This window comes from Nothobranchius furzeri, chromosome 17 (assembly GCF_043380555.1).
Source record: "Nothobranchius furzeri strain GRZ-AD chromosome 17, NfurGRZ-RIMD1, whole genome shotgun sequence".
NCBI lineage: Eukaryota > Metazoa > Chordata > Actinopteri > Cyprinodontiformes > Nothobranchiidae > Nothobranchius > Nothobranchius furzeri.
Genome location: NC_091757.1, coordinates 49084319 through 49100909, shown reverse-complemented (window position 1 = coordinate 49100909; position 16591 = coordinate 49084319). Strand labels below are relative to the sequence as shown.

At 40.3% G+C, this 16591-nt stretch overlaps 1 protein-coding gene across 3 annotated transcripts in view; it reads right to left on the bottom strand.

The window, feature by feature from the left end:
* Positions 1 to 16591, bottom strand: part of ccser1 (coiled-coil serine-rich protein 1) — a 189690-nt gene that overhangs the window by 134556 nt on the left and 38543 nt on the right. For all 3 annotated transcript variants that reach the window (XM_015972794.3, XM_015972795.3, XM_070546128.1), the window contains exons 5-6: positions 13249 to 13339; positions 7310 to 7415 (exon numbers count right to left, since the gene is read on the bottom strand). In XM_015972794.3, coding sequence (XP_015828280.1) covers positions 7310 to 7415; positions 13249 to 13339 — 197 coding nt within the window. The remainder of the gene's footprint in view (positions 1 to 7309; positions 7416 to 13248; positions 13340 to 16591) is intronic.

The following is a 16591-nucleotide window of genomic DNA, read 5'->3' as shown; positions in this document are numbered from 1 at the left end:
AGACAAAGCAAAAGAGACTTGGAGAAAAGGGAAGACTGTGAACGAGAAACAGGAAGCTCTGGGCAAGTGCATTTTGCCTTTTCCCCATTGCTGTCTCCGGTTCTGCACTCATAAACTTCACACATTCTTTCAGTAAAATGTGTTAAAATGTTTTGTTGGAGGGAAATCAGTTAAAAGGCTGAACTAAAACAATAGGAAATGAACACCTCCCCCAACAGCTGTCCGTAACTTCAACTGGGTGTGTGACAAGCTTTCTACAAAGCTTAAATGAAGTTTCCTGCTACTGCAAGAGTTTATGTGTTTATGTTTATGTTTATTCATTTAGCAGACGCTTTTATCCAAAGCGACTTACAATTTATTACCTATAGGGCATGTTGTGATCATGAGTTAACAAGGGTCTCATTTATAAAGCTTGCTTACGCACAAAACGGGGTCGAAAAACTGTGTAAGCAACTTTTCACGCAAATTTTGGAATTTATCAAAGAAAACTTAGCGGAAAAATGTGTGCAACTTTAAGTTGACAAAGGACCTGGCTTACGCACATTTTGGACATGGAGAGCACCTGCAGTGCTGCTGCTGAGAAGGATAAAATTATGAAATCCTGCAGCATTATCACTTGTACTGCTTGGTGTTCACACAGAACAAGACCCCCCACGCGCGTGCGCACACACGCGCGCACACACACACACACACAGCCTGAAGTGCAGAATACGGAATGCGGAATATCAGCAGGGGGGCAGATTGAGACAGAATGTTATGCGTCTGTGACAGTGTAAGCATGTACTCTGGCCACTTGGCCAAGGGGATGTCCCTTTGGCTGACTGGTTAGCGCGTGACTCTCACCTGGTTGTCTGGGGATCGAATCCTGATCAGAACACTTTTTTTTATATCTGCCGCAGATCGCTCTGAAGAACTAACAGCATTGACGGCTTCAGCAACGCTGTGCCACTCTGTGGATTTTCTCTTATTCGTTTCGCAAAAGCACTTCCTTTCATTTTTCCACCTCACCCACAAGTACCTCAATTTCTGCTTCGGTGAAATAGCGCTTCCTTGATCTGTGGTCGTCGTAACAAGCCGGCTTATGTACATGCATGAGATCCACAGGGCACTTTGCATTGACCATTTATGGCAGTAAGTGGGCGTGGTGAGGGCGGGATGTGACTAAAAAGCAGCTGAGAACCTTTCTCATTAGTCTCTGATTTATAAAGCGAAGATTGCGTGAAGCTGTGGGTACTCCATGTTTTATAGGTCACAAACCTACTTGGCGTAAGTACATTATTTTTTCCTGAGCTTAAGTACGGTTTTAGTAAGGATTCTATGCAATGTTTAATAGATGAGACCCCAGCTGTTTAAAAATTGAAGCGAAGTAGCTCTTGTCCTTCAGCTCACATTAGCATTCAAAATGTTTAACTACGTAAGGCTATTGGAAAGAATTTGGCATTACAATATATTTGACAATACAAGGGAGATGATACAATTAATTGTGATACTAAAAGACTGAATTTAATTGGAAAACTTGAGCCAGACACTTCCATGACACATACAGTGTACCACAAGATCTCACTGTTCTGTTAGAATGAAGACGGGGAAAACTGCTGCCACCAAGTGGTTGGGGTTTAAAATCCATCCATCCATTGTCTTTACCCGCTTATCCTCGCAGGGTCGTGGGGGGCTAGTCCCTATCTCCAGCTGTTTACGGGCATGCAGGTAGGGTACACCCTGGACAGACTGCCAGTCCATCGCGGGCAACACAGAGACACAAACAATCAACCACACACACACTCACACCTAAGGACAATTTAGAACGACCAGTCAACCTAACAGTCATGTTTTTGGACTGTGGGAGGAAGCCAGAGCACCTGGAGAGAACCCACGCATGCACAGGGAGAGCATGCAAGCTCCATGCAGAAAGACCCCAGGTCAGGATTTGAACCCAGGACCTTTTTGCTGCAAGGCAACAGTGCTAACCACTGCACCACTGTGCAGCCCGGAGTTTAAATTGTGCCAAAAAAAGAAATTCAAAAAATGTTTACATGGCTGACCAGCTCCTTCCGTCAGTCCCCGTCTTGTTGTAAGACTCGCAGTGACAAAACATTCTTGGTTTGTGCTCCCAAGCTGTGGAATGTATGCTATAGCTCATTTCTACTGAACGTTTCGGCATGGAATGGGAAGGATCGGGTCGCAATTTTTTCTGTTCCGACTGAAAAACCGGTCAACCTACCTGGACCGTGACAGTCACGGGACATTTTTGGCTCCCTTCTGTTGTAGGTCCAAAAATTCTAGAGCGTTATGTTCGGGTGGAGCAGCAACACAGTCCACTGGTTGGTTGACAGAAATACCTCACTACATGCAACAAGCAAAACTAACGCAGTTCCATTGTTTGTATTTTCATTAGCTGTACATGAATGTGTAAAAAATGCCAGCAAGTAGCAGCAAATTATAGTCACCTTCAGTTCCATACATTCCCCACCGTCATTGTGAGAGTCCACAGGCGGAGCTAGACGGATCAGTAAAAAAGTTTTTTTTCAGTGGATGGCAGCCGAGGATCTCGGCACAGTGTCGGGCCAAGATGAAGAAATTAAATCCCAATTTAGTTAATAGTTACGGACAGAAGCCTAAGCAGGCCTCTGGTCTCAGCAACTGCACTCTGGAGTCCCATGTAGGGACTGTGGTAAGCATTTTGTTTTAGTCTTTAGCTCTGTGGACCATTTATCGCAGAACAGAAATACTGAATAGCTGAACAACTTATAAAATCGCGCATGACGGTTCACTTAACCCCTCCTGCTGATGTGATGACCAAAACTGCAATTGGAACATTCGCCTGAAAATTCAGAACCCATACCAGAACACACTGGTGCAAAAATAGCCACACCCGACAATGGAAAAGAGCTATTATTGTATAGTATGTTATGATATGGAATGGAATGGAATGGAATAGCATGGCATGGCATGGCATGGTATGGTATGCTATGCAGTGCTATACTATGGTTCGGCATGGCATGGCATGGTATGGTATGGTATGGTATGGTATGGTATGCTGTGCTATGCTATGGTTTGGCATGGCATGGTATGGTATGAACATTTTCAACAAAAATTGATACACTGCTAATAAATATTGATTCTGTTTCATAACCAGTGTTAGGAACGTTACTTTTAAAAAGTAATTAGTTATAGTTACTGATTACTTTGTCAACAAAGTAACTTAGTTACTTACCAAGTTACAAGATTATAAAAGTAACTAATTACCAACAAAAATAACTATTTTGTTACTTTTTTCATTATAGGATGCAAGAAAAATGTGTTCCCCTCTTAATTAAAATTAATTTACTATAAATTACTACAATACTAAAATATAAATGACTAATGACTGGAACATAATAAAATGTATGTATGTCCAAATGTTTTGTATAAAACTGAATAATTGAAATAAGTGGGCACTTAACAGCAGTAACTATAATGTTTTTGTTTATTTTTTTGGCAGACGCTTTTATCCAAAGCGACTTACAATTCATAACCTATAGGGCATGTTGTGATCTGTAGGGGAAACCCGAGTACCCGGAGGAAAACCACGCATGCATGGGGAGAACACGCAACTCCACGCAGAAAGGCTGCTGCCGAGTTTCGAACCTGCAACCTTCGTGCTGCGAGGCAACAGTGCTAACCACTGTGTCACCATGCAGGAAAACAGAAACATTGCACTTATCTAGACTATTAAAATGTCACTGTGTGATATTTAACAAAACCCCAATCAGCAAAAATTTACAATTGCTAATAGAAACACCTGTAAAAGTCCCTGAGCCTTTACATGGTCTCTCAGTCTAGTTACATTACTGAAATAAATGTAATTTTGCACAATATTCTAATTTTTCCAGCTACACATAATTGTGTGTTTTTAGTAGCATTTCAGTTGCTGGTAATCTAGTAATGGTTAAATAAATAAATAAAAGTCCTTTAAAATGACACTAGAAAAGGCACAAACCTAATGGAGGAATTACATTTACTAACTTGGGTCAGACCCAAACACAGAAGAGCTAAAGCGGGGTGGTAAAGACACACAGGTAGTTCTAATAACACCTGAGCGTCCATGATGTCTGAGACTGATGCATCAGTTACAGCGGGACTAAAGACATGATCAGAAACAGGTTACAGTTGGATGATCTAGGAAGGTGGTGAACAGGTGAGCGGACCTTCGGGGCATCCCGCCGTCACGCCAAGAAGGGCACGGCTGCAGATTCACACCTGCAGCAGCAAATCTGCGGGTCTGCAGCTGTAGACTATTCATCACGTCTCCTTCGTTCTTCACGGGCTGTGATGCGCTTGGATGAAAACATCCGTTTCTTTAGCTCCCAATCAGCTGACGACTGCTTCAACACACCGCGCTGCTGAATTAGTAACGCACACATTTTCTTATCAGTAACGGAAACGGCTTTATGATAAAAAAAAGACGGTAATTAGATTACTTGTTACTGAAAAAACTATTTTTAGTAACATCGTTATTTTAAAAGGCGTTATTCCCATCACTGTTCATAACACAACCTATTGTATATTTTGCGTATCAATATTTTCTTACATCCCTAGGGCAATAGGGTTAGGACATACATAGATGACATCTCATTGGTATGTCAACAAGATGTTAGAATTTGGCTGAAAGCTACTTTCATGATTCATCTGCTGTCCTTGTTAAACTGACACATTCTTGCCTTGTCGCTGATTGGATTACAGAGGAAGGAATAATTTTTTACTTTTCTGGTGGGACTGTGATACATCCATCATAGTAAACCCAATCAAACTTTAAAAAATGGCTTCAGAAAAATGACATTTTAGCCTCAAATCTACCATGAAGGCTGAAATAAGTCAGATATTTCTAAGCATGTAGGAGGGGGCTCATGGAGGCTAAGTGACATTTTGGTGTAAATAAAAAACTAAACTAGCTGTTTAAATGAGTTGAAAAGGATGCCAAACAACTTGCATTACTCACTGGTACTGCCCAGACAGAAAATGTCTCATTATTCACTAAAACTTTCCCCAAATGTTACACTGGAATAAAAAAATATATCAACTCTCAGAAAAAAAAAAAGATGAAACTCTAGGTTTCCCAAGGAAAGATTTTTCAACCTGAGCTTCAAAAACTAACTAATTCAACTTGGCCAACACAATCCCGAAAACAAAGTATCATTTCCTATTTATTGATGAGCAAACATGTTTAGACAGATACACTATATTTACTCTATGGATGCCAGCGGTGAAAAATAAAATAAAATAAATTCAACTAGTGGGGGGAGGAACACTGAAAGGTAAAGTAATAACAATCTGCAGGCTTGTCAGACAGACCACCAGACAGCTCTGGTGATACAAGCTTTTATTACCCACTGGCTCTATAAAACCAAATAAGCTCTATCCTCAGAGACGATCTGTGTGTGTGTGTGTGTGTGTGTGTGTGTGTGTGTGTGTGTGTGTGTGTGTGTGTGTGTGTGTGTGTGTGTGTGTGTGTGTGTGTGTGTGTGTGTGTGTGTGTGTTGGGGAGAGGGAGAGAGAGAGAGAGAGAGAGAGAGAGAGAGAGAGAGAGAGAGAGAGAGAGAGGGAGAGAGAGAGAGAGAGAGAGAGAGAGAGAGAGAGAGATGTATCTAGATTCTGAACATAAAGAGAAGAGGCCGAATCAAATTACACATGAAGCTGTCCTTGCCAGTGGTGCTCGTGTGAACAGAAGCTCAACATCAGTCAATCATATTTTATTTGTTTAGCATCTTTCACAACCCTAAAGGAAGCCCTACATGTTCCCTTTCAGCTAACAGGAGACAACCGAGACAACTTGGATATTTAAAGGGGCATTATGGAAGTTTGACAGCCAAAACGTGTATAGAAATAATACATTTCTTCTTCATACATTCTCCTGCAATGCCCTGGTCCTGTAGAATGAGCCCTGGCATTTTTACTGTGATTGCCTGTTTTTGTGTAAAATCACAGAAAAAGAGAGATGCTCGGGTCGAGCAGGCTGCTTCATGCACGTTCACGGTTTAAGATGGGTCAGTCCATCAGCTTTTAAGTTATCCTTTTTCATTTGGCTTCAAACCAAAAAGTACCAGTAGTATCCCTGTGTTCTTGTGGTTTTACAACTAAATCCATCATTTAGAATCGATAACTGGTTTTGGAAAATGCTTTCTACTAAATAACAGAAGTGCACTGTCATGAACAAATGGGAACCAACATCAGTAACAAGTTGAAGAAATAACAGAAATAATACCGTTCTCATTACTCCAGATGGTTCTTTACACTACAGCATGGGCAGGGTGACATACACAACAGTTTATGCACCTATATTACTGTGTGACTTGGTGCAACTTGGACATGCTCCTTAGACTAAATTTAGGTAATTTCTCCAAAAGGTATGTGACAACTGATTAAAGGTTTTTGAAAAGGTGTGTAATAACCCAGCCTTTATTTGGTACTTTTCCTGTCTTCAAAGACAAAGACTTTCAAATTCATTATGAGCATCCATATCCAGAGCAACAAAATGTCGGGTTCAGCTTTTGTTCAAGGATGCTTTGACATAAGAGGCTGAGATTAAACTGCAGACACTTTGATTGTTGATTGAAGACCCCTCTCCATCAACAGGTTTCTAAATAAGCTAGAACCATTAAATATGATGGCTTAAACTCCTTATCAAGTTACCGCATCTGCTGTTTGAAAATTAAAGACGACTCTGCACAAAGTAAAAACAGGTCCAAATATGCTGGAAAGCTTTTCATTTTTTATTTATTTATTTAGCCAATTATGGAGCAGATAAGCATGTATATGTTGTATCCATACAAGGTATCTGCAGGTTTAAGGGCGCCAAATTTAAGACTTTTTAAGACCTTTTTTAAGGCCACTTTGACCAAATTTAAGCTATTTTTTAAATTAAATTTAAGCTATAATTTCCAGCTATTGCCTGGAACCAGTGCTAACCACGTCGCGAACGTGGGATTAGCCACCCAGTTACCCTTAAACTTGCACTTCCCCATGGCGCAAGCTCCCACTAGCTTAACCAGCTAATGTGCTCATCTAAAAATTGCCCCCTTTCACTAAATGTGTACGGTTCCGCTTACGCCAACATCATACACAAAAAATGCTGAACACTAACTAGAAATTCACAAAAATTTTATAGAAATAAAAGAATCTTGTTCATTGGGTCTTCGGTAATTTAAGACCTTTGATTATTTGTCATTTTAAAGGATTTTTAAGGCCTTAAATTTGGAAAAGCAAATTTAAAACTTTTTAAGACTTTTTAAGGACCCGCGGACACCCTGCCATATACACTCCACACATTTACCTCTGATTGTGCTCTTTTCCCACAATGCAGTCTCCGGATGGATCCAGTGGGGAAGGCAGCAGGTTGAGACAGGAGAGCAGTGATTGGCTCGAGTCTTCTCTGGACACTGTGAACCCACCCAAACAACAAAAAAAACAACATTAAGCCACATTTCTTGTCAATACTCATATTGAGCAACAAATCTGATACAACATATTAAACCCTTCAACTTTCTATCTGTCTTAACTTTAGCATCGTATGAGCGTTAAGTGGCAACGACAAAGATTTCTGCCTCTTAACTTTGAAGAGGTTCCACCGTGGAAGCATGTGAGATTCCAGCCCTGATGCTCAACACTGTTGGTCATAAATTGCTGTGAAACAGCTTTCTTTTTAATAAAGGCTTCAACAGGCCACATGAGGGAGGTAAAACTGTGAACCACCATTGAGAATGTGTAGGTGTGTGGGATAGTATGATGAGTATACATATATATCCAGCAGTGAGTGTGTGTGTACATCGTTATGAGACTGTGCCCGTTTCTAAGGCTGTCCACGTGTACATGTGTCCTTAACTGACTCACTTTGATTTTGCTGAAGAACCTTACTCTTTTATTGCAAGCACAACTTCTTAGTCGCTTGACTTTATGAGAATAATTCATCAAACCTTTAATTTCATGCTACAGTCTGCAAACCATTAGGTCTAATGACTAAGCATGCACGCTTGTGTGCTAGTATGTATTAATGATGGTACCTCCTTTAGCTTTTCATCAGCCTGTTCAGATGCTTTCATTATTTTTGTGTGTATGCTTATTTTATGCTCTGTTCAAACCCAGCTTTCTCCCAAATCTCTTCAAACATATTAGCATAGAAATGTGATTTATTAGGATTGAAGGTCCTGTAGTAGTCTTTACTTTATTTGATTTTAGCTGAATGAATATGTGAGCCTGTCAAGGACTTACAGATGAAATAGAGATAAATCTAACTTCACATTAACCCACACACTGCTGTATTTATTATTAATCATGAAGTTTCAGATCAACTTGAAGGAAAAAATTCGGTTGTTACATTTCAAGCTACCTGAGTCAAACAAATTAGGGCTAGTTCATTTTTCACACCTTGGTCATTTTTTACAAGAGGGTTGATTCCTTTGTCGTTTATTTCTGATTCGTTTGAACTTATCAGGAAATTTTCAGATTTAACTGTCACTCTTGTGTGGGCCATGTTTTGAGTAGCCTGAAGACAAGGTAATCATGCTCATTTTTGACCAGCCCCGCCCCTTCCAGGAATGACCCGCACTTGTATAGCACCTCTCAGAGTAAGGACTCCAAAGCGCTTTACACTACAGTGTATCATTCATCCATTCACACACACATTCATACACTGGTGGGGATGAGCTACGATGTAGCCACAGCTGCCCTGGGGCGCACTGACAGAGGCAAGGCTGCCGAGCACAGGCGCCACCGGACCCTCCGACCACCACCAGCAGGCAAGGTGGGTTAAGTGTCTTGCCCAAGGACACAACAGCAGAATTCTCTGTCCGGAGCCGGGATCGAACCTGCAACCTTCCGATTACTGGACAACACGCTCAACCTGTTGAGCTACTGCTCAATGATGTTTGAACTGTCTGGACTGCTATGATCATAAAATTGGGTTTTCAAACATGTTTGATTGTCTTTGTATGACATTTGGAGACAAACAAATGCTGCCTGTTAAACATGACGTTTAGCCAATAAGAAAGCAACATGGCAGACACTAGCAGCATGTTCCTCCGCCGTGTCAGTTTCCTTTTCTTTGAATCTCGAGAGACTTCTCGTCTAACTAGGGAATGTGCGTGAGTGAAAGCTGTTTCTGTGTAGTATTTGCTGAGTTGGTTCACACAGTACACTGTGTGACCAAAACTGCTGTAGCATTATGAATATTCTAATTGTCTGCCCTTAACAGCTGCCCCTCTACACAGTAACAACGTGTAGGAATCGCCAAGGTCAGGTGCTGGTTTCTGAATGTTTACATTTCAGGAGAAGAGACAGAAAACGAGAAGAAGAACGCTTTTAATTAATCAAAGTAATTTATTTGTGATAAAGCTAATCGAAACATATGTTGATCAATAATAATCAGGTGAATGATCTGTGAAATAAGGATGTCATGAGTTATGTGTTTAATGAATAAAAGGACTGCACCAGACAGACTGATCTACATTAACATGGAAACGCATGACACATTGTTCTCAGCCAATCAGAACTTTCGTCTGTCGTAGGGCAGAATCTGGGTTGTTTAATGAAGTTGTCCAATCCGGTTTACTAAGATTTATAAACAACTAGGGGATACAAAACAAGGCAACGCCATTTTATTCTCAGTTCCATTTTAACCTCAGCTCTGTTCAATCTGAGTTCCTAAGGAGTTCCACCTTGTCATCGCTAAGAAAGGTGCAGGCTGGCCAGCTGCACTTTCCTACTTTAAGCTGAGAACTGTCAAGCTGGAGATTTCCGTCGTTTGAACAACAAGACGACGTCCCTTCAAAATAAGAGCTGAACTCGCTGACGCCTGCCGCTACTATTGGGAGTCGATCCGCAGACGGGCTTTGTCGTGCTGTGACCGCTGTTCTACCAGCTCCAGTACATCTGAAGGTCCAAGGACCTGGCATTTCCTGATCTAACACGGGAGGCTCCAGACGGTACGTAGTCACGGCAAAATGGCTGCTCATGTCATCAGCTTCTGAAGCCTCGTGATTTGTAGTCATAACAACCAGATCCGCCTACGTCAGCCTAGAGATTCTGGACACACACACACCAACACGATAACATTCTAATCCATATGCATCCATCACAGAGTTAGTCCTGGTAGATTGTAAGAATTTATAATTATAGAAATTAAAGATTCTTAAACGATCCCAACTCTCTTTCTTGTCTCTCAGTCAATACAAAGTGTTTAAGTAAACTCCCTGATGATAAAAACAACCGCTTCTGATTATAATATCTAGATCTAATTACAGTGTATAAATATACGATCTATATTTCACTACACTGCTAAGTCCGGGATTATTCATTACCACATTTGTGGTCCATCGTGATTTGAACATACATACATGTGAACATAAAGATTCTGCAGGACATTATATAATTGTGGGTGGGTGGTTTTTTTCAGACTTCCAGTTGTCCTGGTATCGATATACGCACCGAACTGAGATGATCACTTCTTTTTTTCAGTTACATTACTTCATAAAGAGCGGAGAGCATTATTGGTGTGTGTGCTTTTGTTTTGTCTTGTTTTAGACTGTGAAACTTCATTTGTCACATTGACCCCAGTCAGTGACTTTACAGCAATCCTCATACTAAGCAAGCGCAACAGTGGAGAGGAAAACTCCCTTTTAACTCCCTTTGACAAAAAAAACCCACATGTTTACTCCATCTGTGTCTAGATGGGCGAGTAAATGCATGCACTCTCTCTATGGCCTATATGTTGATTAGCCTCCTTTGAACAACTGATGGCTAAATTTCATATCCACAAATCACAGTTCTTTAGGTATTTATAACTGAGACACTTTGTCAAGTCTTACTCTGAATGTTTTCCCCCCAGTTCCCATCTCAGACTCTTCTGGGTGAAATTTTAAACTGTAGGACATATTCATAAATCCTTGATCTGTGTGAGACACAGTGCTATCCAGTGGTGTATTGTTTGCATTGGTCCTAGTAGAGACTATATCCGTTTTTAAAAAACAATGCCGTCAATTTGCCACAACTCCGTGGCAGCACTAGGGAGCCTTAGGTTGTTTAAAGGTGGTCCCACCATGGGGGTAATGTGGTGCAATCATGTCCTTTTTACAAAGATTACGCGATGGAGGTATAAAGGGGAATGGGGCGGTCCCTGCGCTGCCGCGGACTTCCGTTTGTGTTGGACTAACTTGCTTTTTATTGCGATCAAAGCCATGTTCATTAAGTTTTTCTAACAAGCCGCTCATAAAAGCTTCTGTCCCTGACAATCCCCACGCAGTCTCTGGTGATCCGACCTCCAGCTCTAATGGAGAGAAGCTCATGGAGCGCTGCAGTGTTCCAATTTGCTGTCTCAGCTGATTTAGTTCAAAAAGCAAAACTTACGAACCATATTTACTTTCATTTTCAATCTAGTTGCCATCCGAAGCTCGGCATTAACTACCTATGCCATCATGACACCTCTCTCTGTTGCGCCAAGGCACAATTGCTGTTTACAAGACAGACAATTACCGCAATATTACTACAAAGTAAGGCAGAACGAATGCTGCAACATTTGCGCATCACCATGCTGGCATGTCACATTTATGATGCACACTGGTGCGGAAATATTACGCCGATTTGCCGGCATGGCGTGTCTTGTAAAAAGGGTTTGTGTAAAATCAAGACAAATTTGGAACTTAAGTGTGAACGCTGTGGACGGTTGCCTGCTACAATTCTCCACATGTTCTGGACATGCCTGAAACCACAGGGGTATTGGGGGCCTATTTGTGATGCGCTCTCCAGGATCTGTGGGACCACTGTGCGCCGTGACCCTTTGACCATTTTGGATAAGTGGATGATTCTTTCAACACTTGCCAATTACAGATGGTCGCCAATTACAGAACTCTTTTTGCCGTTTGCTCGCTAAAAGTCTCATTCTTTCAAAATTGAAAGACTCTCATGCTCCAACATACGGCCATTGGGTTGCAGAAACAACGTCACACATACACCTGGAGAGGATCAGGAACAAAGTTAGTGGCTCAATTGGAAAATGTAATTATGTATGGTTGTCTTATATGTCATATTTTGTGTGTGTGTGTGTGTGTGTGCGTGCGTGCGTGCGTGTGTGTTGGTGTGTGTGTGTGTGTGTGTTTGAGGACCTATTTTTTTAAATCATTATTTTTGTTATTGTGTCTTTTATGTATTTTGTAGGATTTTGTGTGTATTTTGAGTTAGTGTGACTTTACCTGTTTTATTGCAGCGGGGTGGGGGTTCTCTGTTGTTCTGTACTGTTCATTTTATTTACCTAAATCAGTGTCTATTCTTAATTAAAAAAATACTTTTTTTTTATTTCTTTTACCGTTGCTTGCAGAAGTTAATTATTTAACTTTGCATCTACTAAAAATGAGTCAAATTCTTCTTTTGACATGCTAGAAATCCTAATTCAGTGGGAGACTGATTAAGATATTTTGAACATGTTCTCACATGGACAGGTTATGGCAGCCTTCCGTACTCAGTCGTTAAATGTTAATGTGTTGTGTAGACAGTAGCTGAAGTAACAGTTTGAAAGTCCTTGCAGAGCTGAGGTAGTACACGGGCAACACGACTTCACTGAGAGCCACTCCTCAAACATGCAGTACGTCAGAGTGACTAAAACGCCAAAACAACAAAGGAGCTAAATTGCTGTAAATGAGGTGGCTGGAAGAAAGTTGTGTCACATGTTGAAGGAGAAGAAGAAGAATGCTGGTTTTGTGTGGTAAAGTGTCAGAATAAATGCAGCTTCTCAAAGACACAGAGTGACACACAGCAAACAAAATGACAGCAATGACAAGGAGAGGCAAACCAGCCCAGGTGGGAAGGAAACATCAATGACATACAGAAGGAGTAAATATCAGCAGAATTTAGAAATAAAGTTAAGTGTGTGAAATATTGTTTTATGAAAATGTTAAAAGACTTTGGTTTTTTTATAGACAGCCTGGGAATGCAGTAGCTCAGGAGGTAGAGCGGGTTGTCCAGTAATTGGAAGGTTGCGGGTTTGATCCGAGCTCCCACCAGAGAATGCTGCTGGTGTGTCCTTGCCTGGTGGCACCTGGGGCAGCTGTGGCTACATCGTAGCTCATCCCCACCAGTGTGTGAATGTGTGTGTGAATGGATGCTAAGTGTGCTGTGTCGCACCTTGGGGGGTTGTAGAACCCTAAGAAGGCACTATACAAATACAGGCCATTTACCATTTATAGTCAACCAACATTAAAAAAACTGTAAGAATGATGAAGTTACCATGACGATGTCGCTGATCGTCAGAGAGATCCAGGTCCAACATGAGATCATCTTCATCCAGTTCTGATGAACCCAGGTTGTTTAAAACATCCTGTCCACAAAAGCACATTTAAAATAATAGATTTGTATCATTTTCACAACAATATGATGCATTTTGGTCTTTTGTAATTTCATCAGATGGGAAATGCTCAAAACATTCTAAACATTTTCAGTTCTTTTCTTACCCTGTATATCCTGCAGACTAACAGTAAAAAAGAATGTTCTATAAAATGTATCAGTGTTACATAAAAATGTAGTTTTATTTCGCAATCTCGCAGTGCCAGAGGAGTTACGTGTCTGCCCCGTAATCGTAGGGTTGCAAGTTTGAGCCCTGCTCATTCTGTCACAGTTGTTGTGTCCTTGGGCAAGACACTTAACTCTCCTTACCTGCTTGTGGTCAGAAGCACCAGTGGCACCAGTGTATGGCAGCATCACTTTTGTCAGCCACTGTGACTACAGTGTAGCTCATCATCAGCTTGTGAATGTGTGTGGGTCAATGACTGGTTGCGTTGTAAAGCACCTTGGGGGGTTGTAGAACGCTTTATAGAAATACTGGGACTTTACCACTGAAGTGGACTAAGTGTATTTTTAAAGAAGCAAATGTATTCTTAAGAAGAAAATCTATCATAGTATCCTTGTACTCAAACTTGTAAAAGCATATTGTTAGTCCCGTTATCCAGGCGTGATAACAAATTAGTCTGACAGATTGTGACAAATATGACTAATGAGTCTGCATTTTTCTGTGCAACATCTGTCAGCTTTTCTTTTGACAGGCAAATAAAAGAGCAGCTGAACAAACCAGTGGTATTTAATTTAGAAAAGAAAGAAGATTAAATCCATTACGTTTTAAAATGTTTGATCCGAACAGCCTTTGTCTCACACATTTCAGCTGCTGAAATGAAGATTTAAAAATAAAATCTAATTAAAATGTGTAATATCAACACCAACAACTTTGAATCTTTTTTATCAACCTCAGAATAAACCCTTTCTTGACAATAACATTCCCAATTACCAGTGCAGGCATACTTAAATAAAAAGTGTAACTCAAACATGTGAATGACACCCAGTAACTCGTTCTAATTATGTCACAGAGAAACAACTTTAAGAAAACTTAAAAGTCAAGCTAACATGCTCACTGGGATATTTCTGCTTGTTTTTATTTAAGCAGCACCCATAGGACCTTTGGACTGATGCTACATCATTTGTTGTCAAACACTTCATTCTAACTTATTGCATTTTAACTAAACTACTTAAAATTATAATGATGCAGAGAAATGTTTAATTTGGTTTAGATGCATTGAAAAGATCAATGCTGCCATCTAATGTTCAAAAAGGGGACATTCACCTAAAAAATACAGAAAAAAATGCTGCAAATTTGTGAAAATGTATGAAACTAAAGCATAACTAAATCAACTAAAGCCGTTTTTAAATTAAAATGATATTGTAAATAATAGTTGCAGGGAGCCTCACTATAATGAAAATTAGATTTTAAAAGATAATGAAATAAATTGTTTGGATTACTTGAACCACATTTCAGGAAGAAACTGATGCAAAAGTGTCTTTTTACAAATTTTCTTTCAAAAACACACATTCACCAAGTTTAGTGTTAAAATCCATAAAGTAAAGACAAGCATAAAAGCGTAAAGCTACCAGTTACTTATTCTACTAGCATACTGGTAGCATTATTTTTTCAGGCTTCAGAGTATGTGGGTGGACTGCACCTCCATCTAGTGCAAACTCTTTCTTCATTAGGTTTTGAATAAACTTTATCAACTCAAGCAACAAGGCAGCCTTTAAAGGATTTATTTGCTAACAGCAACTTTTAAGAATATTTTACGCTGAACAAGTGATGTTGCAGGAAATTCTGCACTACACAACTGGCCATTATTGTAGAATATCCGCTGATGGTTCAGAAAATCCAATAACCGACTATTTTTACCTCACGCTACATTATTATTGATATAAACAACCTATCAGCCTTTCTGTATTGAACCCTTCTCGTTTGAGCAGGGTTTATCCTGGCTCAAATTGAGGCAGAGGTGGTACCATCCTGACCATGCGCCAGCACATGCATACTCTGCATTCAACTGCGTCACTTTTTTAAAGGCAAAATAGTTTTTCATTAAGTGTTCTAATCTAAGCTTCTGTTAATTAATTGAATTTTCCATTTAACAACGTTTCAAGTGAAACAAAGCTGATTTGCTGTTACAAAATATGAAATAAAACAACAAAATTATCAGGCTGAAATATCAGACTCTTATTATAAAAAGGCTCAATAATCTGCATCAGATTGGTGTTTAGTTCCCTTTTTCCCATCTGATATTTATAGTTAAAAAATATATTTAAATATTTGACCTACATTTCAGTAACATTTTAGGTTTGTATTAATAACACTCATCTTAATCAAAAGAACACATAAATATACCCCGTAAAATATAATGCTTTTCATTAGCATGCATTTGTGTTGGAAATGCTGCCAACAATGTAATGGTGGCATGTCTGTTATGTACGGGTTGGCAATGATCCAGTTCAAATTATGTTCAAAGATAGAAGCGTTTGTGAATTATATACTACGACGGCTTTCTATACACCCAGCTCCTGTGTGTGGAGCAGACTTGTAGCAGTAATGTGACTCGTATCTGCAGCGGTTCTGATCCGTAGCGCTGCAGGATGCAGAATAAACAGGATGGTGGGGACTTTTCATCCGCTTGTAGAATTTAGTCTTTCTTAGTTTTACGATCATCATATATTTTTCTGTGTGCCACTTGATTGTGAGATTGCAACACGCACAGACATTTTTTTCATCACACTGTACAGCCCTGCTCTGATATGGAAGAGCCTAGGGGAAAATCAGGACGTCAAACACACCAACCATAAATATGTACCAACTAGCGAGAAAAGCTATTTTTGATCTTCTTTTTCTGCAGCGGTTTTAGAGCTTTTCGGTGCACCGCTGCTGATACAGCCCCCTCTCGTGGTGCAACGCTGCAACTGCAATTAAAATATCATCCGCTGGGGGCAGAGAGAAATGAAGATGGGGCGGCACAAAATTAGCTGGAGGCGGTCGCCACGCAAATTTGAACGCAGGAAAAACCCTGCGTTTGAGAACCAGAGGGGCAACATTCCTGACTGCTGAGCCCCACTTCTGAATGTCCACCTAAACCAATGCTCCCTTCCTGCCTTTGTGAAACAGTAGTGAACAACTGTGAGTTTACCAGAGTAGATGTCAGAATAAAGGCAGATTGAACCTAGAGTTGTAGCGAAGTGTCGATGGCGTTGACGGCTCGATTCTAAAAATTCATCG